Below are 11,591 nucleotides of genomic sequence, written 5' to 3' on the forward strand. Positions count from 1 at the left end.
GGGGGGGGGGGGGTGAAAATTGGCTAGAGAAAGAGCAGGTTGATGCATTTCAAATCGGGCCTAAACATGTAAATTAAGGGTCCGTCTACACAGACAAGTTGCAGTGATGGAGTTTCGCTAGTGGAAATGTCCTGTGCAGATGCAGTTTTCAAATGTGAGATGGGGGGTCAAACCAATACCACTTATCCCAGCATGTGGCTCACGTGCACGAAGTACACTTGTGCAGTTACATCACCGTAGTTTAGTGGGTGCAAATTTCCCCAGTCTAGACCACCCAGAAGTTTTACCAGTTGGGCCCTGTGGACTCGGCTCCAGTCCCCACCCTTAATAGAAGCCCAAGAGTTGCACTTTCTGAAACAGACTTGAAAGTCCCAGTAAAAACGCAGCATCACCACAAATATCTGTGCTTCTAGCAATAACTTACAGAGTTGTGTCTCTCATCCCAAAGTGCTTTGAAACGATTTCAAATGCTGCTGAAATGTAGCTACTTCAAGGGTGGAATGAAGGAGCTGCCTAACAGCTCAGTAGCAGCCATGTAGGACAGGAAGGGACCAGTACCATGCTCATTTGATTCCACAGGGAGCAGTCTGGTGGGCAGAAATCAGTTACCTGTCTTGGTCTTTGGTTTATATGCCGAGGTTGGCAAACTGCCTCTTGCCAAAGGACCTGAGGGATCATGTTTCTGGGGCTTTATTTGAAAAACGCAGTCCGTACTCCCCCCCAGCCCCCTCCTCTGGGAGTGCAGGACCCTCTCTCTAGGACCAGGCTGGAGCAATCAAGCAGCCATGATTTAAAAGACTGAAGCTTCATCTCTACTACCTCTTAGTGCAGCCACCTGGGTTTTCCCCTGCAGGACTGAGTAGGCCTGGCATGGCTTAGCTAACGATACATGATGGAATTGTAGACTAAGATGGAGTGGCTGAAAGAGGGGGAATGAGATGAAATGATGAGACAGCTCAGATCCTGCTAAATCATTTAAAACCCCAAGCGGGTGAATGAGATGAAATGATGAGACAGCTCAGATCCTGCTAAATCATTTAAAACCCCTGGTAAATCTATCACCGAGGGCTTAAGTAGATTCCAAGTGATGCAAAGGCTTTGCAGTGGATGGAGGTTTTACTTAGCGTTTAAGGGAAACTGGACATGATGAAGTCCCTTCTGCCAATAATTTTGTCATGCTAGAGGCTCGTGTTTTGTTCTGTTAGCACTTCTCATTCAGAAATCATAGCCATGTGACTCCCTTTCATTCAGATGCATTTGGCAGTGCTTGGGGCGGAACAAAGTTCTGCAGGCCTGCGTAAGGAAGAAAGACTGTCTACCCTGTCTCCAAGCGGGCTGTCTCCTAGCAGAGCCATGCTATGGCAGGGTGACTGGGCAAGCTTGAAAGGAGATCTGACCTTGGACTTGTGCAATGCATGCACAGGAGCTTGTATGTGTGCATGCACACACACACTCATACACACACAGACATAGATGCATGCAAAGAGGCTTTGCTCAAACAGAGTTCCCACTGTAGCAGCATTTCATAATCAGGCTTAAGAAGCATATTTTCCCTGTGACGTTAGAGAATTCCTAATGTGTGACACTCCCCAGTGGACCCTGCTAAAGGGCCCTCTTCACTGCTATGGAGGCAAGACAGGGCATCCTTTGTAAGTCACATTTAGCATGTGAGCCCCCTCTGACTGGCTCTATTCTTGGCCTCCCCTCCCTCCCGAGGACAGAGGTCATCAGGCTAAGCTGAAGGGACAGCCTGGACCTCTAATTCCTTCCCTTGGTTTCTGTGAGGAGGGGGAGTATTGCCACCTTTCCATGTTTTTTTCCTGATAATGAGTGGGTTTGGTGAACCCTTCTCGGAGGGAGGCTGCAATCTCCTAGAAGAGATGCTTAGTGAAGTTTGTCATCATAAAAGGCACCTTTTGTCCATGCCCTCCACCCTGTGTCCATGGCTGAGGGCTGGTATATCTATCAGGATGGCCCTCCAGGGTCTGCTTCTCCCTTGCAAGGCACAGAACAAGACAGATTTTCAATGCGGCAGTGGGCAGGACTGTGACTTAGCCGAGGGCTGTCTGCATCCTTCTGATTTCCACCGTATCCTGCTCCAAGAGGGCCAGACACTCAGCTGGGGCGTGGCTATACCACACTACACCAGCTGTTGGTGTGGCCCGCAGGTCAGGGTCATGGGGTGGCAGAAGCAGAGTGGGGAGGAAGCGTCTACTTTAGTTTCGGAGTCTGCTCACGAGATAAGAAAGGAAGAAGTTTTCCAGTCAAGGTGGAGATTGCTTTGTTTCCTAATTATTTTTGTAGTACTCCAGTGCCAACTGGCTTTTAAAGACAGCAGGGGCCCACTCCTCCATGGGTGTAAAGCAGCTTAACTTCACTGGCTGAAGTGGAGCTATGCTGATTTACACCAGCTAAGGCTCTGGGCCCACTTTCTTGTTAGTAACTCCCACCCTGCCTGGCTGCGAAGGAAAGATGAAGGATGAAGCAGGTCACGAAGTGCCCAAGATGCTGACTGCCTCCAGAGGGAAAGAACGCAGGGCAAGTACGTAACGTATGCTCCTCAGTAGCGCACACATAGTGTTACACTGTCAAAATACTGGGACTCAAGTGCTAGGGGCTGTTGGGTGGGTTTTTCAAAAAAAATAATGTTTCGGGGAATTAGGCACCTAATTCCTACTGAAAGTCTGTGGGAGTCAGGCACATAACACCCTTAAGAGCTGAAGAAAATCACTGGTATTACTAATCCCTATCCTATGGGTAGAAAGAAAGAGCCCTTTCTCTGAGGCTGTCATCCCAGAGCCTATCTTGATAATACCCACACAGCTGGCCTGAGCAGACATCTTCTGTGCTCATACCCCCACACCCGTGTCTTAATAATTGCAGTTTCTCTATAAAAATACCAAGAGAGGTGGAGTCAGATAACTCTATCTCGACAGAGCGGTGCTCATTCATGCAGGCTTTGGCTTGCCTTGTGTGTTGGCTCCTGCCACCTCATGCATCTTTTGACTCTCTGACATTTTAAATGCGGTCTGACCGCCGGCAGCCCACCTCTCATGTCTCTGTTGCATTCCCCGGTGGCTTGGTGCGTGTTCATCTAGCTGAAGTCTGCTTGTGAGCTGTGCAGTAGTTAAATCTTTTATGAGACTCTTTGTGCACCATGACGGAGCTGGCTTTGCTCATCCCCAGTAGGCCATTAGGAATAAACACTGGGGATCCTGTATGGCCAGTGGTGACACTCCTTCCCCCTCCAAGGAAACCATCCTGTGGGTTATGATGTCATGCAATTTCATCTACCACAGTCCTTAACAAACAGACGGTGATAAACTGCTAGGCTCCCATGCCGCTTTGCATGCCAGCTGGCAGCAGAAAGTGTGAGTAAAAAGTGTTAATTGCATTAGTTATTTGGCCCAAGGTTAGATACATTTTCCTCGTCAAGCTTGGAAAGCCTTGAAAGCTTGCAGCAAAACCATTGCAACCTGGTTACCTGCCAAAGGGAATCATCTGTCTGGCTCCACATTTACTGACAACCCAATCCTGTTAATAGGAACATCCATCAAAATCAATCTATGTTTTTCTCCACGCTCCATTCAGTTTATCATTTTTATTGCTCCTTAGGCTGGCAGAGATCATGGGAAATCAACAGGATGGGGAGATCCCAGTCTAGGTGGCATCCCACAGTTACTAATTCAGTACTAGGCTGACCCAGGCACTAATTAGAGCAGCCCCTTTGGTGCTGTAGCTTATACTAGTTAGAGAACTGGTGGAAAGACAGCTTGCTCTGGTCTGATCTTGCTTTGCCGACTTCAATCCTCAGCGAGCACCCCCTTCATCAGGATGCAAAAGTACCTGGTACAGATGCCAGAGAATCCCTCTCCGCAAGGGGAATTGCCTTTTACCAAGGCCTGGAACTAGTCCACTTTGCTCAGCCTTAGCAGCAGATAGTGAAAGGATTATACCAGAGAACCCGGGCGACTGCATTCATTTTCCTGCTTTGCTTTATTGAAATACTAAACAAAAACTAGAGGCTGTGGATGAAATGATCTCACAAAGCTCCGTGCATAAGTCAGAAATGGGTTTGATCTGCAAAACATGGAACCAGGCTTTCCCCAGAGTTTTAGGAGCACTTGGATCAGAGGCAAATGAGCAGGAAGGTTCCAGTTTCCATTGGGATCTCATAGCAAAGCAAATCAGGAGCAGTTCTATTGAAGCTATGCTTAAGCTGAACTGTAACAAGATCAGAAATGGACTAGCTGACTCTAAAATGTTAGGCCCCATGTTGTCTGTCCCCTCAGCAGGCAGATTTTCCTCTATTTACTTGTGGTTTGCCTAGTTTACAGTAGCTTTTAATGTCTCAAGCAATGAGACACATGTCATTTCCCTTGGCAGACTCTCAGATCTCACTAGCGGGAATTTTATGCTAAGAGCCTGACTTGTCATTAATTGATGTCATCCCGTTATTCCATTAGCCACCCTCTTCCTAGCTAATCTTTCTCCTTTCCTGTGACTGATACATGCTACCAGTTGTAGATGGTTGTACTTTCCCAGCCATGTTTGTTGTCTAACTAAGCTGCACATAGTACATTTATCTCTTGCAAGTCATTCCCTTTAAGCTAGGGATCATTCTTGTTGCTTTCTACGGAGCTCTTCTTAAACACATCAGAATCTTTCTAGAAATGCGTTGTCCAGAGCTGAGCATAAGATTCCAGGTGTGGTCACATTTGAGAGCTGCTAATCAGACAGTTTTGACTTGTAGGTTGTATTTTACTTTTGGTTAGGACATGAGTGAAAAGAAGGGTAAAAAAGGGAGTGAGAAAATATTTTGGAGTCAGTCAGCATGCAACTTCAATGCAGCTAAACCCAGCTGCAAAGTGTGCAAAGCCCCCCAAAATTTGGGGGTAATGCACTACATACTTATTGGCTAAGCTGAAGCATGTAGGATTCAGGTACCCTTAGGCTTGGCAAGATGAAATGGAAATAGTCAGAAGGCACTGCACAGTGTCTGCAAATTAGCTGTCCAGCATTGGCCAAGGGCATTACTGGAAGAATGAGCTGCCCAGAGGAAGCCTTGAAAGATTAGTTCTCAGGGGCCAGGAGAATTCATTCTGCCTTGGGAATCTGTTTGCTGCTGATAACCAGCCTGTTTCATTTGGGGGATTTCTGCTGACCAAACAATTGGTGCTCTTCCTTAGAGTGTGATTCCCCATATGTCAGCAAGGCCAGTTCTGGTTTAACTGGATACTACTTGCCTACTTCCATCAAGTAAGTAGGCAAAGCAGAGCCATACAGTATTAGGTTGGACTGACAGTACAAAGATGATCTGCTGAGCATACTATGGAGGTCTTGGACTGCAAATGCAAGCATTTTGGGAGACGTTTTTTGGCTACTTGACAAAGAGCTGCAAGCTAAAATTAGCATCCACGTGATACTTAGAGGCAATGGAGATGCAAGGAAAAACTATTAATGACTTGATTATCCATAGCAAGGGATGCTTCACATGCAGGTCCTGCGCCTCAGTATTTCAGATGCAGCATGAGAACATCCATGGGGAGTTTGCTTATAGCTGGACAGGAGTCTGTTGGATACAGCAGGCTCTCCTCTTCTAGTGCCTCCAAGCTGCACAGCATACAAAAGGATTCAGTCTGGACTGTTTTCTGGTTTCAGGATGCCACGGTCAGGTGGAATTCCACTTCCAATATGGCCAGGTGCTTGCTGGAAAACAAACAGCCTTCTCCTGCTTCTGGATCAGAAGATCTGAGTGTCAGACATGGAGCTTTTCAAAGTGCTAACTTAAGCTCTCCTCTGGCTGACCTCCATTTCTGTGATGGTTCTGGCTACTCACACCCTGCTGGAGGCTGCCAAGTGCCAGAGGCAGTTAGTAGAAGCCGTGGTCTGGTTTCCAGAGGTGCTGTGCACAGTGGAAGCTCCACTGAAGAGCATGGACTCTATGGGTTCTCAGGCCCCACTGAAATTCAGCTGTGATTTTAAGTTTCAATTTTAGGCCAGCTCAACTGCTGGAGCCAGGACCTGTGTGCTGAGTCCCACCATTTAGGATTTCTCCATGTAGTTTAGATACAGCTCAGGCTTTAATCAAAGCAAGCCATCCAAAAATTGGCAGGAGATGGGCATTGTTAAGCTAGACTTGGAAAGTTTCGGTATGTATGGAACAAAGAATCCATTGACCAGAGACCTGGAGCTGTGTGTACAGGTGTGTACTGCTGCTGAGGAAGATCCTGACTGACTCTTTCTTAACACAGTGGAGAGCAGCTGTTTGTAGTATCTGCTAGGGCTGCTGTAGCACAGAGAGCCAGAGGGCAAAACCTCAGGTGCAGGCATGTGGCTGGTTTGTACTTGGCAGAAAAGCAGGGGAGGTAGTTCTTATTGAAGAAGGTGGGCACTGCTAAGCTTATGACTAGGCATGCCGTCATCAGAGGCCAAAAGGTTAATTAAAGAGAGAATAGGGGGGTGGATCTTCCAGCTGTGACTCCAAAATGTCTCCTTTCCCCCTCACCGAACCTGGCCACCCTCGCAGCAGCCCCCTGCGCCTGGCAAAATAGCCAGGCTGGCTACACCGAGTTGCCTTGTTGATCTATGAAGGTTTTGTTTTCTGCAAGTTTTTGTAGTTGGTTCCTGCAGCAACATGCCTTGGAGAGAGGCCAAATAATTTTCATACCTGCGTTCCCTTTATCACGGTAAACAGTCATGGAGCAGAGAGTCAAGGTCAGGAGGCGGCACCTGGCAGTGCAGGAGTCTGCTGGAATGCAAAGGATGGCCAGGAGCTTTTCTGGCAGGGAAGAGAGAGTGATGCACCTGTGCCAGGAGAATGTCTTCTCAACTGTGCTCATTTCGGAGACATAATCCTATTTGTGTAACTTAGTTTGAGGTACAACATTTCAGTGGGGAACATTCCTCCCTTACTGCCCTGGGAAGCAAATGTACCTGTCCGACATAACACTTGTACTGCCAAACCAACTCCGATATCGCTTGCATTCTTCCTTAGGTCCTTGATATAGCAGAGGGTGCTGTTTTTTGGTGAGCACCATCCATTACTCTTATTCTGTGATAACCATGCAATAATAATGCATATTAATGTCATACCTAAAGGCATGGATTTATGATCAGGTCCCCATTTTCCCCAGCTAAAGAGTAATTATAGTTTCTCTCCCAAGGAAAAAGTAATGTAAGAGGACAAAAAACATGGAGGGGGACCTCAGGGTAGTTTAGAAAGGAAGGTGGTTGCAGGAGAAACTGTGACAGAAGCAGTCCCAGCTCTCACTCCTCTATACTAACAAAGAACCAGTGCATTTTTTTTATCCAGCAGCTCATTGTGTTTTCTACCAGTAAGGAAAGCAGCCTGCCTTCCTTTCATTCAGGGCTCATGTGGTTTTAACACCTTGGCTCCTTTGTGTTCCTAGGCAGTGGACCCATCCAGCTGTGGCAATTCCTGTTGGAGCTGCTCACCGATAAGTCCTGTCAGTCCTTTATCAGCTGGACGGGTGATGGCTGGGAGTTCAAGCTCTCTGATCCAGATGAGGTATAACCTGTTAGCATGGATAGTGCATCCTACAGATCTTGGTGGCGGGGGGGGGGGGGGGGAAAGCAGGGGGGGGGGGGGTTAGAAAGCAGGGGAGGGGGAGTGCAACACAATGGACACAGGGAGGGTGGTGGCATGGCTGCTAGAAAAAAATGACGATTTAAATCCAGAAAATTGTCCTTGAAAGTCTGTTTATCCATTGGGTTGCAGTGGCGCCTAGAGGCTGCTCATCAAGGGTTGGGGCACCATTGTGCTAAGTGTGATATACGTATATAGCCAAAGAACAGCTGCAGCCCCAAGGAGCTTGGCATGGAAGCATAGTGTATGCAGGAAGAGATGCATCTTTCCATTGCCTTCGGTGGATGGATGAAGCCCCTATTCTCTTCCCCATTTCCAGCCACCTGGTTCCAGGTTAAGGTCCCTACATGTACATGGGTAGTATATAGTCTAGGAGAGGGTTGGGCCTTCTGGCCCACTACTCAGCCTCTGCCCAAGTTCATTTTTGGAGATCAAGAGAGATAAATCTTCCTTAGACTTACCCCACAAATCACCATTAGTGCTCATGGCTCCAGTCTTGTATCTACCAGCTGAGAACACAGATTTTAATGTCCACGTGGAGTCTGCTTTGCTCATCTTATCTTAACGCCCTCCCCTTCCTTAGGTTGCCAGGCGGTGGGGCAAGAGGAAAAACAAGCCTAAGATGAACTACGAGAAGCTGAGCCGTGGCCTGCGTTACTACTACGACAAGAACATCATCCATAAGACAGCGGGCAAGCGCTATGTGTACCGCTTCGTCTGCGACCTGCAGAGTCTGCTGGGCTACACACCCGAGGAGCTCCATGCCATGCTGGACGTCAAACCTGATGCCGACGAGTGAACCCGATAAGCCAGACTGCGCAGAAGACGCGTTCGTGCCGTTCTGGAGATTCAGTGGGACTTTCCTTTTTTTGCTGTTTTTTGGTTTTTGTTTTTGAAATTTTAAAGAGCGACTCAAAATTTGACCTTTGGAAGGGGAGGGGTGGCTGAAGGACTCGTGCTTTTTGCTGAAACTGACAAAGTTGGGTTTGGAGACGAGAAATGGAACTGTTGTCTGAAAGTGCTCGGTTGAGTTTGGAGGACGAAATTCGGAGTCTTAAGGAAAGCCAGAAAAATGTAGCTTACTTTTTTGTTTGTTTGTTTGTTTTAAACCCTCAGCGTAATCCCTCCTCCACCGGTTCAAAAAATTATTAACAAAATGATGCCCTCGGTTACTGTGTCCCCCACACCACAAACTGACAAGTCAGGAAGTGACAAGACCCCCTCGGGGGTTTTTGTTGGTGGGTGGGAGGCAAAGGGGTTGCGGGATCTTCCTGTTTCAGGAGGGGAAGACATAGGAAAAACAGCAACTGCTTGTCCTTGTTACATTGCCTTTCTGTCAATTGTTTTTTATTCACACAAAAGGACAGATTTTTGTTAGGAGGGATCAAGACTTTTTTTTTTTTTTTTTTTTTTTATTATTTGTTAAAATTTTATTTTATTAAATTTTGTGCCAGTATTTTTTTTAATAGTCTTAAGCTCTAAGATGGTCTCAGTATTGCAATATTGTATGTGTTTGTTTCTGTTATGCCAGCAGAGATTTTTATCACAGTGTGGAAAGGAAAAAAAAAAAACAAACCAATTTATGTAGACCCCACTGGAGAAGTGTAGTGCTATGACTTATGTGAAGGAAAATTAATTCCAAACTGGCTACTAGTAATGCTGGGTAAATGCTTTACCTCTGCATTGAGTCTCATGTGCTTTGCTCTATTGTTTGTTGCTAAAGCTGGTTGAACTATCTTAAGACCTTGTTTTTTGGTCAAAAATATATTTTTGCTGACATCACCATTTTATGCAAAAAAACCCCAGTAGTTTTCCCAAACATTCTCATCAACATTTTCATCTATTAGTTTCAAATTAGGAAATTAAAAAAAAAAGAGAACTCCTTTACACTTTTGAAATAACTTATTTCAAAATGGCCCATCCTGTGAATAAGCTTGCATTTTCTTAATGTTTATATTTTGAACATACTAAACGCTGAAGAATAAATATCAACTTGATTCAGAATTAGTTAGAAAAAAAATCACAACAAAATTGAGAAACACAAAAGTGAAATAAGAATGACTATGACATTTTGGAAGTTTTAAGTTGTAACCAGTTCTGGCAGTACTGTTGTATATTATTTACCTATTCTGGGCACTCACAGCACAGAAATCTTATTTAAAAATGGGTTCTTGACTATGCATTTTGGGATGCTAGCCACTTGAGCCTGATCAAGCAAACCATGTAAGCACATGCTTAAGGTTAAAGTATTTGCATTGTTTCATTGCCTAATGTGCTCAGCTCAGGATCAAACTCTTCAGCATGGAGTGTGAGACTGCAGCTTGGATAATGAGGGACTGAGTCAAACTCCAAAGGAATTCTTTCTGGTGGAGTTCAGTTGGGCTGCAGGCAACCAGCGGATCAGGCTCTGAGCTTTAAGCCTTTGGACCTCAGCCTGAAACCAGATCCACCCACGTGGATCCCTGAAGATCTCATGTAAAAACTAGAGCTTTTGACCTTAAATGCCTGTTGACATTTTTTTAAAAGACAGTATTACATATTTAAACTGAATGTACTTTTCACAGCTGGACTAATTGTAGAAGCACTGTCATGAAATAATAGGAGTGAGAGCTTTTAGATCAGTGCACCATGGAGCAGAATACTTTGAGATCCTGTATCAGGCTAGCATAACTGGGCTCACAATAAAAATAGTGAGAACACTCCTGCATTTAGTCTAAACACCTAACTTGCTTTCTGTTTCCCCTTCTCTGCCTTGTGAAAAGACTGGTATATATAGAGGCAGGGGCAAACAGGGATAGCAAATGGGAGTCCAGCTGAGTCCTATGGAAAGGTGATGTTCTGAGTCAGAGGTGCTGAGTTCTTCCTTATGCCCCACAGCTCCCACTGGAGTCTGCAAGAGCTGTGGGTGCTCAGCCCCTGTGCATACTAACTAGCCCATACCTTTCTAAACAAGCTTCAGCTGAAAGAGATTAGTCTTGCTTAGCAGATTGGCAGATGAGAAGTTCAGCCCTTGGTGAAATGTTGCAAGCTGATTAAGAAGGCATTTAAACCCTGAATGTTGAATGCAGCTGGTGGCTCTTGGCAAGGGAAGTACTAGTGTTAGATCACAGGGCTGGAAGGAGGTGCAGTCCCACCTTGTGTACAAAGAAAGCTAATGGTAATGAAGGTGGGGAAAGAAAAGGTGATGAAAAGAAAATGAAAGGAGCAGGCACCAAAAGAGGAAAGGACAGTCTGTCTTCTGCAAGGTGTTTTCATCCAGCATTCAGTGCCTTTTAACCCTCAGTACAGGGAGATGGGCAACTGGTGCCTCCTGCCTGTTACCAGGGGAAGGATTGCAGATGTGGGCAATGAGCAGCTGATATAAACAGGGAATTAAGTTCAGATCAGGCTGGAGAAAGCAAAGGAAAATGTTTTTCAGCTGTGGGCAAGGTCCTCCTCCTACTCTCTAGAAACCTGATACAAATGCAGAAGGCAGGGAGCAAAATACTAGGCTAGAAGATGAGTGAGAACACATCTCTGATTCACTGTGGTGTGTAGGGCTGTACTCTAGAGTGAGAGCTGTGTGAGACCTCTCTGTGCACTGAGTAGGCAGAAGACATGTTAATTGGTGATTAAAGGTGGTGGGAGTTGAGTGCAGAAAGGGCACTGAGGCTTTGGAGTAGATTTGTGGTGGGTGGAGAGTTAGGCCTCCTCTTGCTAAAGTCACAGAGATGCATGTAGCATAGAACCAGCTGCACCAGAGGTGATCCCAGCAAACACATTTGTCCCAGGATGGGAGCCTGACTTTGGAGACAGAAGGAGTCAATTCTCAACTGATACTGCAATGCTCCAAAGTCCTTAAGGCTCTTCAGTTTACAAAGAACAGAAAGTGCTGTTGGGTTAACATTTTACAGTGTCTGGTTTGGGTAGTTTATAGGCTTCAATCATTCTTCCTGGTCTCCTACCTCTAAGGGGTGTCCCTGGACATGGCAGACACCTCGGC

The 11,591-nt window shown here is 46.0% G+C and overlaps 1 protein-coding gene across 2 annotated transcripts in view; it reads left to right on the plus strand.

Annotated features, from left to right (window-relative positions):
- Positions 1-11,585, plus strand: part of ETS1 (ETS proto-oncogene 1, transcription factor) — a 114,133-nt gene extending 102,548 nt beyond the window's left edge. Inside the window, exons 10-12 of one of the 2 annotated variants that reach the window (XM_025201280.1) lie at positions 2,441-2,542; positions 7,413-7,531; positions 8,193-11,585. In XM_025201280.1, coding sequence (XP_025057065.1) covers positions 2,441-2,542; positions 7,413-7,531; positions 8,193-8,408 — 437 coding nt within the window. In that variant the 3' untranslated portion in view covers positions 8,409-11,585. The remainder of the gene's footprint in view (positions 1-2,440; positions 2,543-7,412; positions 7,532-8,192) is intronic. The other variant, XM_025201281.1, reaches the window with a different exon arrangement.
- Positions 11,586-11,591: the final 6 nt, after the last annotated feature.

The sequence above is a fragment of the Alligator sinensis genome, unplaced genomic scaffold, assembly GCF_000455745.1.
Source record: "Alligator sinensis unplaced genomic scaffold, ASM45574v1 scaffold760_1, whole genome shotgun sequence".
Lineage (NCBI taxonomy): Eukaryota > Metazoa > Chordata > Crocodylia > Alligatoridae > Alligator > Alligator sinensis.